This window comes from Octodon degus, unplaced genomic scaffold (assembly GCF_000260255.1).
Source record: "Octodon degus isolate 3935 unplaced genomic scaffold, OctDeg1.0 scaffold00137, whole genome shotgun sequence".
Classification (NCBI taxonomy): Eukaryota; Metazoa; Chordata; class Mammalia; order Rodentia; family Octodontidae; genus Octodon; species Octodon degus.
Window position 1 is genome coordinate 226,008 of NW_004524713.1, and position 27,149 is coordinate 253,156.

General features: G+C 40.7%; 1 protein-coding gene across 5 annotated transcripts in view; it reads right to left on the reverse strand.

Annotated features, from left to right (window-relative positions):
• The window catches only part of Astn2 (astrotactin 2), a 1,030,147-nt gene that overhangs the window by 34,979 nt on the left and 968,019 nt on the right, over positions 1-27,149 (reverse strand). For all 5 annotated transcript variants that reach the window (XM_023701575.1, XM_012516970.2, XM_023701577.1 and 2 more), the window contains one exon: positions 26,953-27,094. In XM_023701575.1, coding sequence (XP_023557343.1) covers positions 26,953-27,094 — 142 coding nt within the window. The remainder of the gene's footprint in view (positions 1-26,952; positions 27,095-27,149) is intronic.

The following is a 27,149-nucleotide window of genomic DNA, read 5'->3' on the forward strand; positions in this document are numbered from 1 at the left end:
TCTATTTTCCTATCTATCTATCTATCTATCTATCTATCTATCTATCTATCTATCTATCATTTTCTATGTATACATTTGTACATACATACTGTATAGATACAGGCAGTATACATATATATATATATATATTATATATTACATGATACATGATCTTTGTCAATCATTGACTAATTTCTTCTTTACAGTGTTCTTAAACAGTAAGGCATATCTCTATATTTTTCTATGTTTGCACATGAAAAACCAGAGAGATAATTCATCAATTATTGGATAATCAGGGCCATGGTCAGGTATAATACCACAGCTTATCTGATCCTAACCTATGTTTTGTCTTACACTGTACCTGGGTCATGCATTAACAATACTTATTCCTAAACCAAAAGGCGATTGCAATCCTCCTTGAAGAGATAAAGACAAATGGTGAACAAGACAGAATAGAAAGTTGGGCCTTATTAAAACTACTCAGAGAAAGCATATGGAAGTTGGTAGATCTTTTTACTAGGTGAAAGCAGAGAGTTGTGAGCATCACTGATTTTAAAAAATCAGAGCAATGGAAAGTGAAGTTGGGCATTGTAAACAGCACAATATGAACATTGACTATTTGGTCCAGAGTACCAAGAAAAAGTTAAATGACATGAATTTCTGATATATTGGTAGGATCACCAGCAAAGTTAAACACATGGAAATGGGAGCAACTGAGAGAGCCCTCACCTCTGTCAGCCCGGGCTCCTAAATATAACTCAAGGCACTCTCAACACTGAGAAACTGCTAGCACCAAAGTATAGTCTTAGCGAGTCACTGATTGAACTTCTTCACTTAATTAAGGCTCAGAGAAGGAATCAGTTTGTTCTAGATTACACAGTAAGCTCAAAATAAATCCAAAGAGGGATACTGTGTAGATACCAGGGTTAAAACACACACACACACACACACACACACACACACACACACACACACACCGCCACACACACATACACACCCCGCCACCACCACAGTATGGGCTGTGATCGCTGCAGAGTGAGGATGTCCATCCCAGAGCTCTTACCTGGTTCTGCTTCACTGAGTGCCTGAGCTATCAGACTATATTTACACTGGGAAATTTTGATTGTTTTCTATTTTATTCTGTTTACTTCCCTTCTCTCATTCATCTTCTTCTTAATCACACATTACTCTTGGCTGGGCTTGCAATATGGATCTACTTACCACCTTTCCTCCCAATAGCCACCTGTCTGGATACTAAAGGTATAAGCACAGTGTGCTATAATTCTATTTTCCAAAGAAATTTGCAACAAAAGTACCCCTCTCCCTCCCATGTGCAGATTCCAGAAACTCACCCAGAGCAACAGCACTTGCCTCAGATGTGGAAGAATGTAGGATTTGAACCCAAGTTTGTCTGCATCTACCATCAGGTCTGTGTTCTCCTCACAGTACCGTCTTTCTTTGTTTTATCCAACAAACCTACATTCTCTTAATGAATAGAGGGATTTGTTGTAATAGTGTATGTAAATAGGATATCATGTCTGCATCTTGTACAGCAAATAACCACTAGGAAGACAGTATGCAATGTGGTAATTATTGAAACTGTCCTACCAATTTGATTTGAAACTGTCTCATTTCTATTTGTCTTTCAATAAAATTATGGGGAAAAAAAAAAAAACCCTGATTGCTGCTTTGAATTCAAGCAACCCTACACAACCTTCATCTAATATCTCAGAATCCCAGCCACCATCTGGCTTCCTTTGCCCCATGAAGATAAGCCTCTCTGGTTGACTGGACACACTGGCCTTAGAAACCTTGAGTTACCAGCCTAGGAGCAACGGGCTGGCTGGGCACATGGGGGCATCTGGTGCTGATAAGACCTCGCCACGGCTGGACAAACGCTCAGAGACGTAAGGCTTTGCGTAAGCACGAGATTAGAAGAATACATTATTAAAATATTTATTTTCTTACAAGCATTGACATAGAAAGGGGAGAAAAGGTTTCCAGGAGAAAGATAAGACACTGTTGGCCTTTCTGTGCCTTAGTTTGAATACATGGTCATTGCAGAAATGAAGCTATTATTCATATAAACAATAACAATGCAAGCAGCAAGTATGAGCTGGAAGGAACTACCAATTCAATTTACTTACAGGAAACCAGGGATAAGAGTGGAATTAGAAAGCAAGCAAACAATCAGACAGATACAAGCACACTTCGATCTGTGGGACAGACCTGTAGATTTTGGATGGGGGTTGTGTTGTTAGACAGGAGGAGCAGACTGCTGGGAATGGAAACAGGTAATCTTCAAATATGCCTGTAACTTTAATTTCTCTTAAGAAAAAGAGTTGATAAGCAAATGTGATAGAGTATTGACACAGATTAATGTTATCTGTTTTCCCTGTTGTATGATTTTTATTTTAGTTTTCATGATTAAAAAAAAAATGAACACATCTCTGACATCTATCCACTTACATTTTACAAAGCTTCTTACACAAATAGCCTTGAAAACAAGACAAAGTAGGGTTTATTGCCTACATTTTTGCATTCAAAGAATTTCATGTTTATTGGGAGGGTGGCAAAGGGGAGTTTTAATCAAGGACACATAGTGGAAGCATGATAGAGCTGCCACTTGATCTGGTCCAGGGTTCTGTGTTCACCTTGACTTTGAAGACAAAACTGTTATCCTCTTACAGAAAAATGTCTGTGAGGTTTGCTTTGGCCCAAGGACTATGGTTGCACCAAGGCACCCCGATCTTAGCCACTTATGCACTGATGTTCACACCACTCCCCTGTCCAACAAAAAGCCTTGACACCATTGGTTAGCAAGCATCTCCTGAAGCTTGGGTGTGAGCTTGGGACCTGCAGGAGCTCTGCTTCACCATGTAATCCACCCATTCTCTTTCTGAGCCATCTCACCTACTCCCCTTGGCATAGGTTTGGTTGCTGTACCTTACCAAGGATTTCTACCTTCTTGTATCTTTCTCAGACAAAGCCTTAAGTGTAAAATGAAACAGATCAGTACAGGGGCTATACAACTAGGGCCTTGGCACCTAAAAGCCCTGAATATGGACTCCTCTGGGATTCTACTCTATAAAGTTCCATTTTCTCATGTGTATAATGCAGGTAACAAGAACATCTTCAGTTTTGCTTCCCTTATCTCTTGCAGGAAGGTAATATGCACATAGGAGGGAGTGGGGTCCTTCCCTTACCCAGCCATCTCTACCTCTTCCTTTGAAAGCACACACAGTAGAGATACCTGCTAAACTCTTGGGTGGGACTGCTCATCTCATGTGCCTGCCTCCTGCCCAAGCAAAGTGTCAGGGTCCTTTCCCAATTTGATTCCCATATTGCTTCCTTCAGTTCTGCCCCACCTTGAATCTATTATTAGTATATTAGCCAGAGAAATCCCCCTAGAAAGCAAATCTACCAAGGTCTTCTGAGCAGCTGGCTCAAGACCTTTCACACATTTCCTCTAAGTTAAAATGCATACTCCTTACCTGTGCCCAAAGTCCCTGTGGGGTTTGAGCCCTACTAACCTCTGTAGCCTCACCAGCCAAATCTGTTCACTGGGCCCTGATGGTCTGAATATAGTTTTAAATTTGCCAGGTGGCTGCAATAATAACTTCACCCTTAAGATTTTATCTCCCTGGAAAACTGTTTTGCCTTTATTCCTTACCTTCAATTTATGGATCTGAATCTTCCCATAAAGTTTTATTATCCTGTCATGTCATTATTCTGGGCCAGGTTTCCCCAGACATCAAGGCATTCTCTTCTCTGGGTTCTTGTATTACTACATTTTATTGTGAATTCTTCAGGATCAGAGGCAATGTTTTGTTCAATTCTGGATTCCAAGAAGGTAGTACATTACCATGAAGAGAAGAAAATATCAAAAAAACTCATGGAATAAGCAAACATCAGAGCCAACAGGGAGGGAATCTTATTTGAGTGTACACTGGAGTACAAATGTGCTCTAGACAAGGAAGAAGGCAGGAGGAGGTTACTCCTAGCCTCAAGAAAATTTCCTTCTTCTCTCAAACTTTTCCCCTCATAGCTCATGAACTATATAATACTACAGAACCTTTTCATCAATTATACTTGGCTTGTACAATAGTGGCTTGTGTACACATCTGGATTTACCCTGAGTAAAACTCTTTAGGGCAAATACTATGTCTCATTCCTCAATTTGTCCTCCATAGAGCTTAGCAGGAGATGACAGTGCAGAGACTCAGAGCACAAGTGTGAGCTCTGAGGTCAGAAAAGATCTGTTTTCAAATACCAATTCTGTCACCTATTCCCTTAGTGACTTTGGCTAAGTACCATGAAGCCAGCATAATCTTTTATTTCCTTTAGTTCTTTTCATCCAGGAGGGGAAGAAAAGAACCTGCTTCACTTCATATATTTAGTTGTAATTAGATACAATATTGCCTATGCATTCATCTATTTCTACAATACATAATTTATTATAAAAATCTATTTAGTGTCTTATGTATATGTGTGCATTTGAGTAAATATAGATAAAAAGATGGCACCGTTCCCCCACAATCCATCACGACCAATATAGAGAATATAAATTAACATACATATAAATGAGGGCTGTGAAGTTTGGGCTATTACAGCAAAGGAAATGAATGAGACACATGATTGAGTTTATGGGCCTGGGGCTGCCATTCTGGTTAAGCAACATCTTGGCCAAGAACTGAAGAAGGAAGAAGGTGTGGATTTTAACAGAGGGAAGAAATGCACAGCTTACGTCAAGGCCTTGCATGCAGAGCACAGGCTCTGGTGCCTGCAAGACTGAGGGAATGCTCACATGGCTTCTGAAATAGCTAATGATCAGTACCCTGGGTCCTTGAGTTTGTCTGCACAAGTTTCAGTTTTGGCTTTCTGGTAACTTGTAGCATGAACATTGGCCACTCTAGACTCCTCAAAGACCTTGATTTTTTCATCTGTAAAATGGGGATAATCAATGTCCTTACAGAGATGCTGGGCAAATTACCCTAGGAAAGCATTTCAAATGGTGTCTGTCATGCTGAAAATACGTTTTAAATAGTGGCTAGTCCCATCATTGATGCTTTTATTTTCAACTTCTCAGTGCTTATTTGCATGGACACTGTCACGAGAGAGAATGGTAAAGTCTCATCTGAAGAAGATTCGATTCAGGTTAAGAACTGGGGAAGAACAAAGGGAAATCAGGAGACGTTGCCTAATAAACTGAATCCCTTCAATGAGCTCTTTCTAAACAGTATGACTCTTGCCTCTATGAGTAGTGCACTTCATGATGCCAGAGGTATTCCTGAGACATCTCTGGGGCTTTCCCCTTGGCCAGCCATTGATTGTTTAGATTTGAACAAGGCTATTGAGATCCCTGGAAGAAATTTATGACTCCAAAACAATATATTATTTTAAAAAATTCACCAAATTAAAGCAAAAACAAATTTAGAAAATCTCTTGGGGTTGCTTCAGGTTTTTGCAAAAAGATGTTTTTGTGGATTTTATATCTATGGAGAAGCCAGAAAAAATTGCTGTTTATTTATCCTGCAGCTTCTGAGTCTTTCTTGCTCCTGTACCTGCCCTTCTCTTTCTGTTACTGGACTCAGATATGATTCAGAAAGATCTACTTAATGGTGTTGGATTACTACCCACAGGGGAGGAGAAGTTTTGGGGGACAGGCTTGGGATAAGGGGGAGGGGAGCTGGGTACAGCTGTGGGAGTCTGATGTGCTGCTCTCCCACCCACAGCCTCTCCACCATCGAGACAGCTCCCCGGCCTGCCTTGTTCATTTTAATCTGTGAATGTTTCCCAGAAAGACACAGTAACTTCTTCTTTTTCTGGCAAGGTTGCCTGATGAAGCTCCCTGAAAACAGCCCCCCCCCCCCTGCATGCTGGCCTCACACATGCTAACGCAAGTCAGTCCTGACCCAGCCAGGGTCTGTGGGAAGGCTGCCAGGGTCTTTAGAACAAGCATGCAAAGAATGTTATTTCATTTCTGGCATCCTGGGGAAAGAGGGACAGAAAGAGGGAAGTTGGGCAGTGCAAGAGGTGGAGAGAGAGGGAGAGACAGAATTCATATAAATGTGTACTGCAAGAAGAGAAGAAAACAGAAAGGATGGGTGGAAACTCACATGAATAAAGGGCTTTCTCGGTGGCAGAAACCGATTAATGGAACAGTTTGTTTAAATCTTACATATGTAGTTTGAAGTAGAAGTTATTATTCTCAAATTTGGGGTATAGAAATATTGGGCTACAACGCGGATGATTTTTCAGTCATAATTCAGTGACCAGCTAGTAGAGTTAGGATTTGAACCAGATTTTCAAACGTCTGTCTTGAGCTGTACCTGCATACAGAGGTTAGCTTAGCAAATGTCCCTTGGTAAATTCCTAAAGAAAACCATGATGCCCATCCTGTGCCTCTTTCTATTTCCCATCATTGTTCTATTTTCATATTCATTCTCTCTTACCAGAACTCTCTTAGTACACCCCTCACTAGTTTCCCTACCTTTGGCCTCTCCTTCTAACTCTTTCTAAAACTGACACGTGGCCTTCTGACTGCCCCTCAGAATTACCACTCCTCCCTCTCAGCCTCACACACTGTGTTTCCAGTATCCCCAACTTGCTGCTGCTCCCACATGTGTTCGTTTGACTTCCCACCTCTCTACCTTTGTTTCAGCTCTTCTTTCTGCCTGTAATAAAATAACGTCTCCAACTCTAAGTGTTCCAGGTTGTCCATTTTTCCATTCCTAGCTCAAGGAACCTTCCGCAATGGATGTTAGAGATCACAACTCCCTTAGAACTACCATGTCTTCATTATGGGAGGAATCCCTTCTAACCTGAGGAAATTCTCTGCTTGAAAGTTTTCCTCCTGCATTGGGAAAAAAACCCTTCCAATATGAGACATAAGAGTTCAAACTCCAAATTTCAACCTGATCATTGCTCAAGTGGGGATTAAATTATATATATATATATATACATATATATATATATATATATATATATATGTGTGTGTGTGTGTGTGTGTGTGTCTGTATGTGTGTGTCTGTGTGTGTGTGTGTGTTTTGTGTGTGTGTGTGTGTGTGTGTGTGTGTTAAGTCAGATAATTTGTGTTAGATGCACAGTTCTACCACTGACCAGGTAGGGGGCCATGTATACACTTTCTGTTTTCATTCTACTTTGATCTACAAAGTGGAATATTATAGCACCGTCCACCAAGGGCACCATGTTGTTAAGGTTCAAAGAGCTGGTAAAAATAAAATAACATAAAATAAAAATAAATAAATAAAAAACACAAAGAACTGGTAGACCTACAGATCTTGGCACAATGTTGGCCCATAGCAGACTTCAACAAATGGCCTTTGCTGACAGTTATTGGCAGGCATGGATCTCCTCATGGCCGCATACTTGGCTAATAGAAAGCTGCAAATGTTCACATGAAAGAGGGACACTATCCACGAAACCTGTAATGTCTATTTCTGTCCATTTGTGTCTGCCAAATTAAGTACCTACTAAGTGCTGGGCCATATGTTAGGCATTCCTAGAGGCCTAACAGGTTAATAAAGCTCATTCTACTCGGGTCACTAGCAATCTTGGTTCTCCATGATCACAAAACTATATAAGGGAGAGAGTTAAGAAAAGAAAAGGGGTGGGGGTTGGAGGTATGATACCACTTGTTAAGTGAAATGTTTTGAGAAAATGACTTCAAATCAGTCACTTCTCTTGTTCACATGACAATGCTCAGAGAGAACAAGGAAATGTGGCCAGTTGTACGGAGGACAAGGCAGTTATGATTCTTATTTATAGTGAGCCCAAATGAAGATGCATTAAAGAAAATTCTTGTGTATTCTTCATATATATTTGATATTATATTGGATACCCTAGGCCTAGGCCTGCATGTGTTAACTCTTCTATATTCATTGCACAAAAAAATCCCTAACATAATAAATAAAAAATCTGCAATTTGTAGATAAAGAAATGGTGACTGGGGAAAATATGTATCTTGTAATGCCAGATAGCCTCTGTGATTTGAGACGGCTCTTGAATGGTGTGGCTAAAAATCTCATGGTCTTCCCGTCTCAGACATTCAAGAGGATTGGGGTGGATAGATGCTTGGGTCTAGGACAAGCATGTAGCAGGTGGGCTACAGTGAAATTCAATGTCCTGGTCCAGCTTAACTCTGACACTGGCTCTCCGAGTGACATAGAGAAGGTTTTGTCCTCTTGCTGGGCTTCAAATTCTCCAACAAAGAGAAGTTTGTGTGAATGATGTCTATAGCCTTAAGCACTAATACTCTGTGATTCAAATATAAAAGAATAGAGTTGTTGGTAGATGGAGAAAGCTGTCCTTGGGGAAAAAGGAGAACAGAACAGAAAGAAAAGTGCCAGAAGTCTGGATTCTGTCTTGCCTCTGACTCTCTGCACATCATTAATGGTGATCCCCTGCAGTCTACTAACACCTTCCTAGGGATGACCTCAGGACTGTTCACAGAAACAGCCTCCTTCACAGATGGAGGTGGGAATGAGGGGTGGGAAGGCACCCCTCGGTGCACACTGATAACCGCCAAGATGACAGAAGCAGGGGAAAATGAGGGTGTGGCCTCGACCTGTTCATTCCAAGAATCCCTGATGGTCTGAACAGGAACGAATTCTTTACTAACCCTCTCACTGCTGTAGGGGAGGAAACTAGGTTTCAGAAAGAGCTATTGGCCCAAGTCCCCAGATGGATGGTGGAAATAATTAGGCCCAGAACCTAGGTGGAACTGTACCCTCCACCACAGAAACCTCTCCCTGTGCTGAGCTATCACTACATCTTGTCCTTAATAAGGTAATACTAAGGTAAAAAGTGATGGCCCCAGCTGCTGGAAAGAGCCTCTTCATTAGTCCTGGCTCAGCCTTGATCCTGAAGCCCATTTATCTTTTGGTGTCTTGATTTCATCATTTCTACACAGCAGATTAACATAGAGTTCTCAAATAATTAACAGTGGGTCAATTGCTGCCCACCAAGTTAGTTTAGTCAGCCAATTTTAAATTGGTTACTACCATGTACTGATTAGGAGGTTTCCATCCAGGTCTCTGGCTTAGATGATCTGTCTACATGTGGTCAGCATTCTCACATAATAAGGAATAGCTGGAGCTAGGTATTTTCACTCCTCTAGTTTACCATACTCTCCTTGGCTCTCTTATCAAGCATCTGGCCACACTGACCTATTAACTTTACTGTCGAGCCCCACTGAGAATTCACTTAATCCTTGTTAGCTCTTCACTACCTCACCATGGGGTTCTTACTGCATCTAGATTCCTAGCCCACCAAAGACCAGTGCTAGAATGTTCCTTGACAGATAGAACGTTGACCTTGACCACTGTATTGCTCTCTGGTGTCAAAGTGAACACATCTGTACCTTTAACTCCTACATGGTCCTACAGTGTTTATTTTGAGCTTAGCTTCCTCTGTTTTTTTGTTTGCTTGTTTTTAATAGATATGAACAAACAGTCCAGCTCAATCATATGTTCCTCAGCAGCATCATTTCTCTCTTGGTTTACTTTCTTTCCTCTAGGTATTATTTGCATCTTTTATCTTTCCTTGCAAGTTACTGCTTCTCTGCCACCATGATGTTTGTTCATACCATTCTCTCCCATGAGGCTTCCCCATGGATCCTCATGTAGCCACAGGATGGCTGACAGGGTCCTCCTCTGCTCTGTAGACCCATTCTCCTCCTTCGCCTGTCCCCCACACTCCATTCTGGCTGCATTCTCTGTTGTTCTCTGCTTCCTCTTTTCCAGCCTACTTATAATTCTTCTGCCTGAAATCTTCTTCACCCCTTGTTACTTTCTTGTGATCAACATTAAAAAGAAGCACACATTTGATGGCTCAAAACAGCAAAAATGCATTCTTTCATAGTTCCAGAAGTGAGCAGTCTGAAATCAAGGTGTTAGTAGGGGTGTGCTCATTCTAAATTCTCTTAGGAAGAATCTTTCCTTGCTTCTTTTGGTCCTCATGGGCTCAGGTGTCCTCCGGCTTAGAGCATCATATGTGAAATCTCCACCTCACCATAACATGCCTTCTTCTAGCTGTGTGTCTTCCAGTGTCCTCTCTTCCTCTTTGACTGACAACAGTCACTGGATTTGGAGGATTAACCTCATCTATTATGATCTTATCTCAACCCTTAAACAGTTACATCAGCAAAAGTTACCCCCAAATGAGATCATGTTCTGAAGTTTATGATACACATGGACTGAGGGAAGAGCATGATTCCACCCACTCCAACTCCTCTTTCTTCCTTGGGAAGATGGCAGCGCAGCATTTCTGGGCTCTTCCTGGTATTCCCATCAGAGAGTGAAATATAGCATCATGTCATGCAGCAGCCTGGTCCTTTCTCTGTCTCACTATCATGCCTATGAACTTCATGAGTTCAGAGGTGTTTTAGTAGCTTAGCCAGTTCTGCATCCTGAGTGTCTACCTTAGTGTGCCTATCTTGTAGATGATCAGTGAAACAGGACCTTTTCTTAGACACTCTACAAATAAGCATAAGCACTTGTTTATGAAGAAAAGGAATATATTTTCCCAAAAGTTTCCAAAACTCAGCTGAGGACACACTGTTCTACTTGGCCAAGGACATTCCTAATCCAAGGATAGACTTCCGGAATTCTGAATTATGAGAGGCTCATACTTCTCTTTCTACCTGTGCACAGTGGCCTCCTAGACTCTCAACTCAATCATAGTCAGAACTATAGAAGAAGAAGAAGAAGAAGAAGAAGAAGAAGAAGAAGAAGAAGAAGAAGAAGAAGAAGAAGAAGAAGAAGAAGAAGAAAATATCCCATTCCTCCGCAAAATTCTTTCCCATCTCCTCATTGCCTGGAGGAGAAGGCCCAGGTCCACCCTCGGCCCTCAATGCCTGGCTTTGCAGCATTTCTTCAGCTTCCATTCCCTCCATCCTCTAGAAGTCCACATGAGCAGTCTGTGCCCTGTCCCTCAGCAACCATGGCTAGCTTCCCATTCTTGGATGAAATCCTGATGCAGTCTGAGGAAAGAAACAGCCTGAGAGTCCCCAGCAGGACTTAGGAGCCTCACTGTCAGCTGAAAAACAGCATTAGTTTTTCTCTGCAAGTCTCTCTTGGCTTGAGAAGCATGGCTGTATTTGTGCCTGGCTGGAGGTCGGCTCTTCTCCCTCTCTGGGGCCTCAACTGTGCAATGTGCAGAGGTCAGTGTGACCTGTTGCTAGATGGAACTGAGTTCCTAGGCTGCCCTCTCATCCTCACTCTTTGACCATAGGCCTGGGCACTACAGACAAAGAAAGTTCGCATTCCACCAGGGCTTGGGGACATTGCAGCCTCCTGGTCTCTGCTGACTTCTGAGACCCTTGGCCACACTTGGCTATCTGCTCAGCCCAGAGCCTATTAATAAACACAAGCCCTCTTACAGAGGCTGCTGTGAGGTGTGGGCTGTACAGGGAAGAGAATGGAGGGCAAAAAGCTCAGAAAGATGGAAAAGAACTCCTAGGACTGTACAAGGCAAGACAGCAAGAAACAGTAAGACACGAGAAGGAGTCAGAGACACAGGCACAAAAGCATTGGGTACAAGAGAGCTACAAGCAGACATGAGAAGATAGAAACAAACTGACCAGAAGTCACAGTGACACTGAGCACAAGGTAGCATCTGCAGGGCGTGAAAGAGGAGGGAAACTGGCAAAAAGTAAAGAAATAGACAGAAGGACTTTGTCAATAGATGAAAGCAATGAAGGGAGGCTGAAGAAGTGGGAAGAGGTACATGGAGATAGGAAGAAAGGAAGACAAGAAGATCATGAGGACTAGTAGGAAGAAAGGAGGAAAGGAAAGAGAAAAAATAACACATGTACAATAATAACAAGAATGTTTCACAATGGGAAACAAAAGGTCAGAAAAAAGCAGGATGTCCCACCCCCATCTTCTTGCACTGGGGTGTCCTGGCCCACGCTGTGCTGCAGCCTTGCTCCTGCTGACCACAGTCTGCACCCTAGTTCTGGTCTGCCTGGAAGGCTTCCTTTCTGAGCATCCCTTTCCTCATAGGAGCTGGAAGTCCCCTCAAAACTTGGCTGAGTTGCATCTGGAACTTGGCTCAGGCACCCTACCAAACAGTTCACTGAAGCTAAAAAAAAAAAAGGAGAGCATACAGCGATGAGCACAGTGAGTTTCTTTCATCTGGACTCAGGCCTTTCTCTGCTTCCCTGATTATTAGAGATTCCGTGTCTTTTCTTGCCTCCATCATCATTTGAAGTGCACAGCCTCCAAATTCTGAAAATTTACTTTCAGATGCCCACCTTTAGTCCTCCTTCTAGAAATGGAGACATTGAGACCTTCAAAGTGGAAAGGATTTGCCAACAGGCTCCCACCAAAAGGCTAGAGGCAAGAGGACCCTCGAGTCTCTGGCTCCTACCATATGCACAAGCACTTTTGACAACCAGCACTGAAGTGCTCCTGGTGACTTGCATGCTGCTTCCAGTAAATTATGTTCATTCTTAGAATCAGTGTAAGAAATAAAGAGAAAAAAAGGAAGAATATAAATAAAGAGAAACATAGGAATTGCATCTAATACATAATCATGGTATCTGTGGTGGTGACTTTGTGCTACTCAAGCTATACGCAGGGACAGATAGTCCTGAGGTTGCTGGGGAACCTGAAATGCACTGTCCAATGATCTACACCTTTTTGCTGTTGGGATGGGGTCTTTGGACCAGTAGCTTTGACTTCTTTGCAGAAAGACAGGATGCTGAAAAATGGGGAAGCAATTCAATAGATAAAAGACGGGGTCCAGAGGCATCTCAAAAATAGCATTGCATGTCCATCCCTGGGGAGGAACAGATCAGGCATCCTCAAGCAGAAGCAGGCTTCAGGTGTTTCCATGGCATTAAAGGGAATGGAGAGTGGGGTAACACTGAGGGTTTAAGGGAATCCAGGTCATCTTTCTATGGGAGAATTGAAACTGTAATATATATTCCAATCCATCTGGACATGAAGTTTTGAATAAAATATCCATTTCCCACAGCTTCTGCCTCCTGAGCCCTGGCATTTCTACAGGTCCAGTTCTTGACAAAATCTAGTGTGGTGAGTTCAAGTTCAGGAACTTAGTATAAATTGCCTGGGCACACATCATAGCCTCTTTTTAGCTTTGTGGCTATGACCAAATTACCTAATTTCTCTGTGCCTCTGTGACCTTATCTGTTGTATGAAAGTAATAGTAACTGCCGTACAGAATTTTTTTGAGGATTAGATTAGATGGGATTAATAGAAAGAAGGCAGGAAGGAAGGAAGGAAAGAAGGAAGGAAGGAAGAAAGGAATGGAGGGAGGAGAAAAAAAGAAGGAAGAAGAAGGAGGTGGTAAGAAGTAAGAAAAAGAAGAAAGGGCATAAAGAGAGAGGAAGGAACGCAGGACCCTAAAGACAAATGTATCAATATGATACTGGACCATACCCTGGTGCACAGTGGGTGCCTCTTGCATATTTGGTGAGAGGGTAAGTAGGAGAGGATGACGTAAGTACTGAAAGGAAGAAATCAGTGTCTCCACAATGTCCACATTGCCTTAGAAATTTGTTCAAGTAATTCAACAAATAGTCACAGATTCTTAACTGGTGTCAGTCCCTGTACCACCAATCTGGAATAGAAGATAAACAGGGGCAACAAATATCCTGCTCTTATGCTCTCTTTCAGTAGAAAAATAAAACAATAAACAGAAAATCATTGCAACTTTAGTAAGCAGTACAGCATTGGGCGTCTGTGTCTGAGGCAGGTGGGAATGTGTGGACAATAATGTGGTGAAGGAACAGTTTCTCTAAGAAGCTGCTGTCTAGTTACGGGCATGAGGAGACTCAAGGAACCAGGAGGAGAGATAAAGGAAGACCTGCTGTGAACAGCTGAGGTAAAGAGCTTTTGGGGAGAAGACCCAGACGCAAGTTAGCAAATGTGTGACTGAACTTGCTGTCCCCATTGGAATGGTGTCGGTGGAGGTCAGCCCAGTCATGACAGATCTAATTACACATAGGCCTTCCAATGACTCCTCCTAGCATGACAGTGAGCTAGGAAGTATGCTCTGTTCTTTCCTTTCCCGGTTCATTATATGCCCAAGACCCAATTAAATAAACCTTATTGTAATTCCATCTTACACATGAAAAACATGAAACAGAAAAGTGGAGAAAGTTGCCCAAGGCCACACAGTGGGTAGGAGTTCAAGCCAAAGTAAAAACCCACCTCTGTATGACTTCAAAAGCCTCATTTAAAAGCATGTGTAAGTTGGGGTGGTGCTATGGGGCCTCTAGATATAAAAGATACACTGCCCTTTCTATGGCTGCTCCTTAACAAATATAGATTGATGCTGACAAGCCTTTACACATGTACAAAACCTTATAAACAGTCAACATATTTTCTCATTTACTACATAGTTTAACCTGTACAACAACTTTGGGAGGTACGATATATTATCTCCATTTTATAGATGAGAAGGACAAGGCATGAAGTACCATATTCCCAGGGCATATAGATGTACTCTGGGTTTTCAGGAACCCAGGCCTGGTACCTTTAACATCACAACCAGCTAGAAAGCCCTCTTGGGTGGGGATAAAGCTGGGAGGCACAGCACTTGCCTGGCAAGCATGAGTTTGTGAGTTTGACTCCTGGTACCAAAGAAAGAAAAGAATGTTCTGTTCCATCCCTAGCCTCACCAGGTGTGCCTTACAACTCCATATACATGTGTGAGCAAGGACACTGATATCACCTTGGGGTAGGTAGGTTTTAGATGAGTATTAGAATAAGCTAGAGTATGAATCTTGCATATATTTTTTATCTGTAACTTTGGGCAAAATGACAATGCCATTAAAGCCTTGGTTTTCCAGTTTGTGACATGGAAGATGGTAAGACATTTTCCATATGACAGCGGTAAAAATTAAATGGGATGACACATTCTACAAGTCAGAAATAGACTAATTACAGGGATGCAACACTAAACACCCACAATTTAAAGAGTTGCAAATTAGTTTATAGTTTTAGAGAAGTCAGTCCATGGTACATTGGCTTTGTGGGAGAAATATGGCAGAAGGGCTTGGAGCCAGGAAGCAGAGCAGAAAAGTCCCAGAGAGAAAGGTGCAAGGGACCAGATATATTACCCAAGGCCACACATCTGTGTGCCACCCAGACATACCCAGAAGTGTTTCCCCCAATTGCTTGGGTACCTCCAAGCCCATTCAAATGGACACACTCAACAACTATCACACACATGTACCTTCTATGGGTCCTGGAATACAGCAAATTTTCAACGAAGTATTATTTGTTCTACTATTGTCCAGAAAGTACTGATTGTATGGAGCATAAGAACCTTTGCTGGAGTCTGTATCCATACCTCAGTAAGCAACCTTGATGCTCACTGAGTTTATGCTTTCTTCACACAGATGAAAACATCAAGGTCCAAGAAGAAGGAATAACTAGCCCAAAGTATTAGTGAAGAAGATGAGAACTGTTGTCTGCTTCCTGCACACAAGTTCTTCTTTATTTTTATAGTGTTCACCCTCTTTTAGAGCTTTGGTTTTCCTTCCACTCCTGTAACCCTATCTACTTGTGCTAAGAATTCTTTCTCCTGATCCTCCATTCCCATCATGGATATGGGCACTTGGCTGCAACGCCCAGGCTCCCCTGACATTCCTTTCCTAGAGTTGAAGCCAAGGAGGCAAGGATAGGCCTGGGGCAAACCCAAGCATCAGACACAACTGCTGCTGGCACATTCACTTGGGGCCTTTTGGCAACCATTCATGATTAGAGAAAGGCAAAGCAGCCAAGACAAGACAGAGGCTAATTACCTTGGGTAACAGAAAATTAGAGAAGAGCTACAAGTAGGGTTTCTGGGGCTGTAGCCAGGCAAGTACAGGGGCCATGGATGCCCAGGCTGACTTCAGCCCTTGGGCCCAAGTGGAAACTACCATGTGGGATCACTGTTGGACTCCCTCAGCCCTGGAGAAGAGGAGCTGGCTGTACTGCCAGACCTTCTGGGGACCCTCTCCCTCTGCTATTCTTGTTTGTTTTCATTCAAAGCAAAACAAATGAAACAAACAAGGAAATTCAATTTAAATTGGGCAAGGGTGGTAATGTTTGTGTTTTGTTACACAAGGGTGAGTTTAGGACAAAAAAATCATCCGTGACTTTCACTTCTCCAAATAGTCTCTCCCTGCAGCACTGTGTAGAATCACATGGATGGAGGTTCTGCAAAAACAACTTGTCTTCCTGGAGTTGAGGTAGGAAGGAGGAATAAGGATAGGGGAGAAGAGACAGAGTAAAGGGGGCATTTACAAAGTACAAGTTAAAAGATAGAACTGAGATGTGGAGATGCACACAGAGAAATAGAAACTAAGAGAATGACAAATAGAAAGCAAAGAATGTTGTGGAAAATGATAAGCAGACAAACAAGAATCATGTAGAAAATAATTACCAAGGGAGAGTTTAAAAGACAGAAGATATAGACTGGGGAGGAGATATTCACAGGAGAGGCAAAATAAAAGTGAAAGAGGTAGAAAAGTTAGAGCCCAGAAGAGAATGAAGAGACAAAAAGTGATAATTCACTTGGAAAAAAAAAAAAAAAAAAAAAAAAGCATTACCAGAACTCTCGAGTCATGGGGGACAAAAAATGCATCTACTCTCTGAAGACCAAGGAGAGGACATGAACATAGCCCAAGGCCTCAGAGCAGAAGTGTTGTGGCATATTGTGAATCCTGGACTTCTAGTAAAGACACTGGTCTTATACTTTATTGTCACCTGCATTCTTCTGCAGACCTGGATGGGTTTGGGTGGTTGTGGTCGTGGTTGGCATCCAACCATTTAGCTTAAAGTTGACTTTTTCAAAGGCTTCTCTCCTTTGGACTCATGCTCTTCTTTTTATTCTTTTCTCTTTTTTTTTTTTTTTTTCATTCTTTTCAGAGATAGATGGAAGCCAACTTGCTTTATAGGAAGTCACTCCTCCAGGATTGTCCTTGGGAGGAAGTCATAGATAGCCAGAGACCAAAGCAAGAATGGAATGGGAAGAGGAACATTGCTGGCTCTCCTTGTAGGCTCCTGTGTGCCAGGCATCCTGGCAAACACTGTTCATGTAATCTCTCAGTGTAATCTTTTCTGTAAGCCTATGTGGTTGGGCAATTAACGACCTTCTAACCTTCTTTTTCAGACAAGAAACTTGCCAACAGAGCAATGAAAAATGACGTGCCTGGGTCAGTTCATGAGTGTGTAGAGCAGAATCAAGATCCATACCCAGCCCAGACTTCCCCCTGTACCTGTGCTCTTTCTACTGCCATATACACCCTGTTTTTCACTAAAGAGAAAGAAGAAGGAGTTTGGTTGGAAAGGAGCAAGCCAACCATGAGAAACTCCCAAGAACTGACACTGCAACTATTTTAAAATTACAGGCTGACTTGATTAGACTTCACAGCTGGAGTTACCAGTGGGAAGAGAGGTCCTTCAAAGCAACACCCTGGCACCTTGGCAGAGCAGTTCAGCCATTAATACAAATCAATTTCAAAAGCAAATCAGTAATAAATGAAATAGGACTCAAGAGTTAGGAATGACAAATTCCTGAGGAGCACTTTTCTAGGATGGAATGGGAATGCTCTTTACTCCAAGGGATGGGAAGAAATGTGGTGCCAGGCAGTGAGGAAGCTAAGGGGCAAAGGACGGTGTTCATCCCCTTTAAGGGGTGGCAGCTGATCCGTCAGCTGTCAGTGCTCATTGCTTTTGAAGAGCTATAAAATATTTCACTGCTCTATGCTTGATGGGGCTCTAGAGCCTGACTAGCACCCACTTCCTACAGCTCCACCTAGGGACAAGGTTACTCTGTGTGACCTAGTGGACAGGAGCCACCCGACAGACCTCTGACCCTCTCTCCTAGTGTCTGTCTTCCTTATCAGTTGGAGAATGGATGGGAGGCAGCTAAAACTAGTGATTGCCACAGCAAAGGCAATAGCAGCCACTGGGCACACAGTTTGCTCTTCTGCTCCTTCTTGGAGATCATCATCAAGCAGAGATTTGGGCACATGATGTGGTCGTGTTCTCTGGGATCCCAGGATCCAGATAAATACTTTACTCACATTCTTATAGATGAGGAATTTGATGTATAGAGAGTTGAAGAGCTGAGAGAGGGGAGACTACGGATCTGAACACTACACATTTAATGGGGGACAGAGGACACCAAACCCATCCATCAGGCAGGCTTCTGAAATGTCACTTTCTTCTTACAATCATGGTGTTTAGGGTTGAAGAGGAAGTGCTCGCTTTTAATCTAGGCACATGTTTGCACTGCACAGATGCAGTAACCTAGATTTCACAGCACTAGCGTCTATGCTTACTGCTAAAGAGCCTGTGGTGTACTGCTCTCTGTGTCTGACTCATTTCTTAAGTTCAGCAGTCCATCTTATCTCTTCTGTAAATTTCAACCTGATATCCCACTTGAAGGGCTCTAATGGCCTGGTGCACTTTAAGGTTCCCATTCCTAGACCATACCTTGCTCACAGGTGGCTTAAGAGAGCCCTTGAACCCTGGTATCTGAAAGAATCAATGGCAGAGCCAGGGTCGGAAGATCCAATCCCCAGCTTACAGTGACATTCTTGAGTTTGCACATTAATATGTTTTGTGTTATCCAGATGCCAGGATGTGTCACGCATTCACAGGATGCAGTAATCTTTGGAAAAGTTAGAGAAAGCAGGGGAAGGAAGGAAATTCAGTGTGTTTTAGAGGTGAGGAAGGGTCTCAGAGAGTAGAGTGGTGTATAATTTTAATTAGACCTATACCAAGAATTCTTGTTCAATTCTCACAGAATTCTGCAAGCTAGGCTTTATTACTTATATTTTACAAAGCTTAAAATGAGACCTATGTAGGTAAGGCAATTTATTTAAGGTCACACAACTAAAAATGTCAAAATGAGATTTGATTATAAAGTCTGTGGCCTTTTATACCATGATTAGGTTATGAGTTATCTGAGGATAAGAGCTGCATCATTGTTGCATTCATACCTGAAATCCTTAGTACAGTGTCAAGATATAAGAAATACACAAACAGTATTTGTTAAATAGGTAAATGAGGCATGTACAAGTGAATATGAATATAAACAAAATAGCTGATATATTAATACATGAATAAAATGGGAGCATGATAGAAGATAAACAGGGTGGACAGATGGACAGACAGGTAGATTAAGATAGGCAGAGATAAACAGAAGATGAATGAGTGTTTGGGTAGATGGATGGATAAAGAGATGGGAGAATGAATCACTGAGTAAATAAATAAAAGGATAAATGAATGAGTTGAATAACTGGTCAACAGAGATAAATTTCTTAAGAACTGAAGTTTTCTAGGCTCATTGGGAAGTGGCTTACACTTTAATAATTAGTGTACATGAGGACAATTGGTCTGTAGAGCTGTTTTATAGCATATGATGGCTGCATTCTGAAGTAGTAATATAATCAGGGTGGGAAATTAATGAAATGAAAGCCTCTTTTGTATTCTCAGATTAATAAATGAACCTCAGAGTAACATCCTCTTACATTTCCAGGAGTCTGAATGCAGTGATTCCAATTTACTCTACAAAGGATATGTATCTGGCATTCTCTGGACCGCCCCCACCCATCCAGAGCCAGCACAGCCCGCCCTGCGAGTGAGAACTTCCACCCAACCCTAGGCCCTGGGAGTGTGTGGGAGAGCTTCTGCTCTGTCCTGTGCCCTGCGGACCAATCTCAGGCCTGCCATGTGAGAGAGACCTTTCCCCCAAATTCTCCAGACCTCCCCCGCCCATCCAGAGCCAGCCCAAGCCCATCCTGTGAGTAAGAACTTCCACCATGCTCTTGGGAGCCCTGCAGACCTGCCAAAGCCCAGGCCCAGTGAGTGTGTAGGAGAGCTTCTGCGCTCTCCTGCCCATCCCCTATAGCCCTCCAGACCCAGGCAAGGCTTGGCATATAGGCCTGGGATGAAACTCTGCATCTGAAGTCCCAGCAGTGAGACTAGGGTCAAAACCATGCAGCTAATCCAGGAGCAGAGCATCTTGCCAGAGGGGTACAGCAGGCTCACCTCCAAGGGCAGCAGCAGGAAAGAGCTGAGCACAGTAGCCAGACGAAAGCCACGCACAACTACAGGAACTAGAACTTGGTATATAGGTAACTGAATTTCATTCAGTGTTAAGGTTATAACTGCACCAAAGCTCTACACCAAAGGTCAGAGGTCAGTGCTATACAAAATGATAAAGACAAGGAGCAAAATGCAATCTCAGGTCTTGAACCCACCCAGAACAATTGCAGAGGACACAAGTTCAGCTGAAATGAATAAATTAACCACATCAGAAGTAAAGAAACAACAGCAGAAAGGTATAGAGAAACTCAGAGAATTAATTCCTGGAACAAAAAAAGAAATCTCTGAATTAATACCATCTGAAGTAAAGAATTAAATACAGAAACATATGGAGGAAACCCAATGATCACCCAGAAGAAGTACAGAGGACGCTAGCTCAGCTGAAATGTATGAACTAATAGTGTCAGAAGTAAACAAGCAACAGCAGAAAGATATAGAGGAACTCAGAGCACAATTAATTTCTGAGATAAAAAAAGAAATCTCTGAATTCACAGCATCTGAAATAAAAAATAAAATAAAGAAACATATGGAGGAAACCCAATCTGAAAAAAAACTGCAGAAAAAGAATTAATAACTGAAGACATTGAAATAGAGATTAGAAAAATGATGGATTCCTTGAATGAGCAATACAGCAAAGAAATAGATCGCATGAAGCAGAGTCAAACAGATGTAGAGGAACTTAAAATATCAATCACAAGCCTGCAAAACCATTTGAGTGAAAGTGAAGATAGAGTTTTAGATCTTGAAGATGCTACAGCTAGTGAAAAGGTTAGAAAAGATCTCTTAAAAACAACTAGTATGGGGGCTGGGAAGATGGCTCAGTGGAATAAGTGCTTCCCTTCCAAGTACAAGAGCCTGAGTTCAATCTCCAGTATCACAAAAAACAAAACAAAACTAGAATGCAGGAAAAATAATTCATCACATGCAAGATGATGCAAACATGAACAATGTGACACTAATAGGTATCAACGAGAAAGAAGAGTCAATATAAATGATATAAAAGAATATGGGCAGAATAGCAGAAAACTTCCCAAATACGAGGAAACAATCTGACATTCAGGTAACCGAAGCATACCGAACACCAAATAACTTCAACCCAATTAAAAACACACTGAGACATATAATAGTCAAGATCCCAGAAATCCAGTACAAGAATAATATACTGAAAACCACTAGAGAAAAGAAGCAGATCACATTCAAAGAAAAATCCATCAGAATTATGGCTGACTTATCTTCACAAACCATGAAGGCAAGAAGAGCATGGAGCAGAGTACTTCAAGTTCTCTATGAAAAAAAATTCCACCCTACTCAGCATTCAATGGGTTCCAGATGAAATTAAACAAGAAATTGAATAATATCCAAAGTTCAATGAAAATGCAACCACAATATATCGGAATTTATGGGATGTGAAGAAAGCAGTTCTCAAGCAAAATTCATAGCTGTGAACTCACACATTAGGAAAACAGAATGGGAGCAAATAAACACATTAATGCTACACCTCTAAAATATAGAAAAGGAAGAGCAAACCAAAGCCAGAGCCCAAAGATGGGAGGAAATCATTAAGATCAGAGTAGAAATTAATCCATTTCAGATGAAGAAAACATTTCAAAGAATTAATGAATTAAAAATCTGGTTCTTTGAAAGACTAAATAAAATCAATAAGCCCCTAGCTAACCTCATGAAAAAGAGGAAATAAAAAATTCAAATACAAGCAACAAGGAATGAAAAGGGTGTAATCACCACAGACCCAATGGAAGTTCAGAAGATTATCAATAACTACTTTGAAAGGCTTTACACTCACAGAATAGAAGACACAGACAAAATGGAAGATTCCTAGAATAGTACAAATTACCAAAACTGAATCAAGAAGATATAAAATTCTCAATAACCAAATGACAACCAATGAAATATAAAATGTAATAAAAAGCCTGGCAACAAAGAAAAGCCCACATCCTGATGGATGCACAGCTGAATTCTACAAGAAATTTACAGAAGATATAATCCCTACACTCCTCAAATTCTTCAATGAAATTGAAAAGGAAACAGTTCTCCCAAATCATTACTGGAAGCAAGTATTATACTGATACCAAAAATCAGGGAAGGACACAACTAAAAAAGAGAACTGCAGGTCAATCTCCCTCATGAACATAGATGCCAAAATTCTCAATAAAATCCTAGCAAATAGAATACAACAAATCATCAAGAAGATTATACAACATGACCAGGTAAGATTCATCCCAGGGATGCAAGGATTGTTCAATATATGAAAATCTATGCATGTAATACACTATATCAATAGAGTGAATACTAAAAACCACATGATCATCTCGATGCAGAAAAGGCTGTGACAAAGTCTAACATTCATTCATGCTCAAAGTTCTACAGAAAATTGGAATAGAAGGCTTCTACTTCAATTTGATGAAAGCCATCTATGACAAGCCAATGGCTAATATTCTAAATGGTTAAAAATTGGTATATTTTACTCTCAGATCTGGTACAAGACAAGGTTGTCCTCTATCAACACTCCTATTCAATATAATTTTGCAATACTAGCTAGAGCCATTAGACAAGAGAGAGAAATAAAAGGAATAAGAATAGGTAAAGAAGATGTTAAATTATCATTATTTGCAGATGACATGATACTTTGCTTGGAAGACCCAAAAAACTCCACCAAGAAGCTACTAGAATTGATACACAAATTCAGTAGCATAGTAGGATACAAAGTCAATACTCAAAAGTCAATAGTATTCCTCTACACAGATAACAAACCCACTGAGAGGGAAACTAGAGAAACAATACCTTTTACATTAGCACCAGAGAAAAAGGAAATACCTTGGAATTCACTTAAAGAATTCAAAACCTTTTTATGGAAAATTCCAATACTTTGAAAAAAGAGATCGTAGAGGTTTTCAAAAATGTAAAGATAGATAATACCTGCTCCTGGATAGAAAGAACAAACATCACGAGGATGGCCATACTCCCAAAACTGTTGTACAGATTTAATGCAATCCCTATCAAACTACCACCGATATACCTCCCACACCTAAAGAAATCGTTCCTCAAATTTATTTGGAACCAGAAAAGATGTTGAATAGCAAAGGCAATCTTGGGCAACAAAGACAAGGCAGGAGGCATTAAAACTCCTGACTGGAAATTATACGACAAAGCTACTGTGATAAAAGCAGCATGGTATTGGCAACGAAATAGACCTGAGGATCAATGGAATAGATCAGAAGATGCAGAGGCCTCTATGAACACACTCAGGCACTTGACCTTTGACAAAGGGGCCAAACACGCTTACTAGAAGAAAGGTATTCTCTTTAACAAGAGGCTGGAATAACTGGCTCTCAACATGTCAAAAACTAAAACTTGACCCAGGTTTATCACCATGCACTAAACTAAAGTCAAAATGGATTAAAGATCTAAACATTAAAACAGAAACACTAAATCTCCTGGAAGAGAAAGTAGGAGGAACTCTTGAAGCCATAGGGGTAGGCAAAGAGTTGATGAATAAAAACCAAATCACGTGGGTAATACTGGAAAGAATTAACAACTGGGACAACCTCTTATTGAGAAGTTTTTGCAAGTCAAAAGAAATTACCAAGAAAGTGAAAAGACAACTCACAAATTTGGAAAAAATCATAACTAATAAGCACTCAGACAAAGGTCTTCTCTCTAGAACTTATAAAGAACTAAAAAACATGAGGGCCCCTAAATTTAAAGACCCGATCCAGAAATGGGCATCCAAGATGAACACATGCTGCTCAGAGGATGAAATTATAGAAGCGAATAAATACATGAAAAAATGATCCACATTACTAGCCATAGGTGAAATGCTAATTAAAACAACACTGAGATACCATCTCACCCCAGAAAGAATGTCTATCATAAAGAAATTAACTAAAAAAAAAAAATGTTAGAAAGGCTGTGGGGAAAAAGGAACCCTTCTCCTCTGCTGGTGGGAATGTAGACTGGTGCAACCATTATGGAAATCAGTATGGAGACTCCTTAAAAGAATAGGACTGGAAATTCCATTCAAGCCAGCTATCCCCCTACGGGGAATTTTCCCAGAGGAAATGAAAATGTCATTTCATGGTGATATACGTGTATCTATGTTTATAGCAGACAATTTGTGATAGCCAAATCTTGGAAACAACCAAGATTCCCAGTCACAAGAGGAATGGGTGAAAAAGATGAGGTATTTATATACAATGGAGTATTACTCAGCTATAAAGAATGATAAACTCAAAGTCTTCATATTTAAGTGGATGCCACTTGAAGATATACTTATAAGCAAAATAACCAAGACCCACATGTGTAAATATCATATAGTCTCCCTGGTATAAGAACACAAAAGAAGAATTACAAATAGAAGGATTTTTTTTTTTTTTTTTTTGCTCCGAATGCCTTCAGGGCAGGTTTGGCTGGCTTGAGTTGTGGGGATCAAACCACAGCAACCTGAGCCTGACAGCTTTGTGGAAGCAGCCACTTAAAGAACTGAGCTAGGGCTGGGCCCCCTAGAATTACAAATAGAAAGTTATAAAACAATTAAAAGGAAAGTGAGAACTTGAGAAATGGACAATTAGGAGAGGGCAAGGAGAAAAGCTGGGAAACATGACAAGGGCAAAGCCATACATTTGTACGCACAACATTGGTAAGGCAATGATCCTGAGAAACATCAGCAGGTTTTTGAAACTAGCAGTTAATTGGTAGGATTCTCATCCTGACTGACTATATATGCTGATACATGCGAACCAAGAATCTGCACTGAAGATAGCAATGTGTAATAGAAGGGTCACGCTTGGAATGCCTGTCATTCTGATCTTCTAAATGCATACCTCTTGTCATGACATACCAATTATTATCATACTGTCTCTCAAGTAAAAGGTTTTTTTTTTAAATAAAGGGTAATAAATGAAAAAAAAAAAAAAGGCACAAGAAAAAAATGTCACCGGACTGTCCTGCTACAATTCTGCATAGGGTTAGATTTCTAAATTTCTGCGTAAAAATATGTTTATTTCTATTATTTAAATTATTTTTTCTTCATATTCTGTAGGGACTTAAAGTTTAACATATCAACACTTGATGGAAAATACCTGTTCCATGTTATGCCTAAGATATTTGATACTCAGACAGATAGGGTAAACTGAACTACATATGTTGCAGGGTTCTGTTAACCCCTCTTCTGAAGGGTTAACAACCTAAGTTTGCAGACCAAAAATTGGAGAAAAGTAAGGGCTGCAAGGTCCGCCAACATTTTGACCCTAGCCTTTCAAGGTCAGTTAAGATTCAGGACATAGGAGAACCTGTATGGTAACATCATATAACTCAGTTGTGTCCCAAATTTTCTGATCAAGAAAATTATGGGGTCACAGAGCAACATGATTGATGATGTGGCATGTATCTAAGGAGAGTCACATGGAGAAAAAATATTCTCTCAGGCTTTCACAGAGAACAAATTGGTCAAGTAATGGCTGTGACTCATTCAGATGGCTGACACTGATAAAGGATCTACAAAGTGCGTTACAGGGTTACAGGATAAATACTGAGGGGACTTGACTGACCTTATCAAATACAAAAGTTACATTTCTTGTTATATAGGTCTTGCTTTACCTTGGTCTTAACCATCCAGCAGAAAAGTATAAAAACAAGGTATAAAAAGTAAAGCCATATTAATATGCTGAGCTGTGAAAGGCTCAAGTCAACAACTTCTGCAGATAATCCACTACTGTTGTGGACTGCTGGACTGTGTGGATTGTTTTGCTGAATTCACATACCTATAGTATTTAGATGCCAGTGGAATATTCATTTATGACAGGACTAAACATAAAAAGGAGATACAAAGGAAGGACCATTCTGTATTTGTATATACAGAATAGGTAGGATAGATATCCAGCTACTTTCACTTAATTAAATGAGAAGAAAAATTTGTACTAATAGTGTTTGGACAGGATATCCTGACTGCTTCTTGTACTATGGATAACCACTAAGAAGATAACAATGCACAATGTATTAATTATTAAAACTGTCCTATTAATCAGTTTTGAAACTGTCTCATTAATATTTGTTTCTCAGTAAAATAAATAAAATAAAATGAGAGACAAGAACAATAACTTGTTTTCTTCAAAGCATTTGATAATATTCAACCATACATCCCATCTTGCATAACTATATCTGTTAATCTGAGCAACAGATTTGATGACAAAAACAATGCATAAATCATTGTTAGTTAGCTATTCTTGTTTTGAAAATCTGTAACTTATGTATTGTTATATATTACCCTGTTCCTGTCTTTCTTTTTATTCTTCTTGCTCATGTTTTTACTTTTCAAAATAAAAGAAAATTATAAAAAAACAAAGGATATGTATCTGCTTTGCATTACAGTACAACAGTATTGTGCATCTCAGTGTGTATGTCTATGCCAACATACACATATCTGAGTATGGGTGTGTTTTAAGTGTCTCATTTATCTCTCCTATACTAATCAATTATTTTAAAAGAGAGCCAGCATAGAAGACAAAACTAAGCAGTGCACAGGCATTCCCAGCTTTCTTCCTAAGTTGTTTTATGCTCTTAAATAATTCACTTTTCTTCTCTGACCTTCAGATTTATTATCATTAGGAGGAATGATTTTGAATTTCTATCTTCCCTGCATTCTTTTACATAACCTTGTGTAGTCACACTTCCAAATGGAACTTTGTAAAACCTTAGATGCTCAAGATGTGCATGGAGGCTGACAAAAAAAAAAAAAAAAAAAAAAAAAAAAAAAAAAAAAAAAAGGCTGGTCTGGAGAAAATAACTCTTTCTTTTCTTCCCACATTTTAAATTGTTCTGCCTGCTTCATCCTCCCCGTACACCCAGCGCATCTTACTTGTAGAGACCATCAGGCTCCAGGCACTTGAAGATGACCGAGTAGATACTGACTCCAGGGACCTCTCCATGGCTTCGGCCAGCTGCTACGCAAGATGTGCCCAGACCAGAGAGTAAGTCATCAGCAAAGCTCAGGAATTCTCCTGGAGGGAGACAAAGAAAGATGAGCTCCCTGCTCAGGTCCTGGTGAGATGCCCT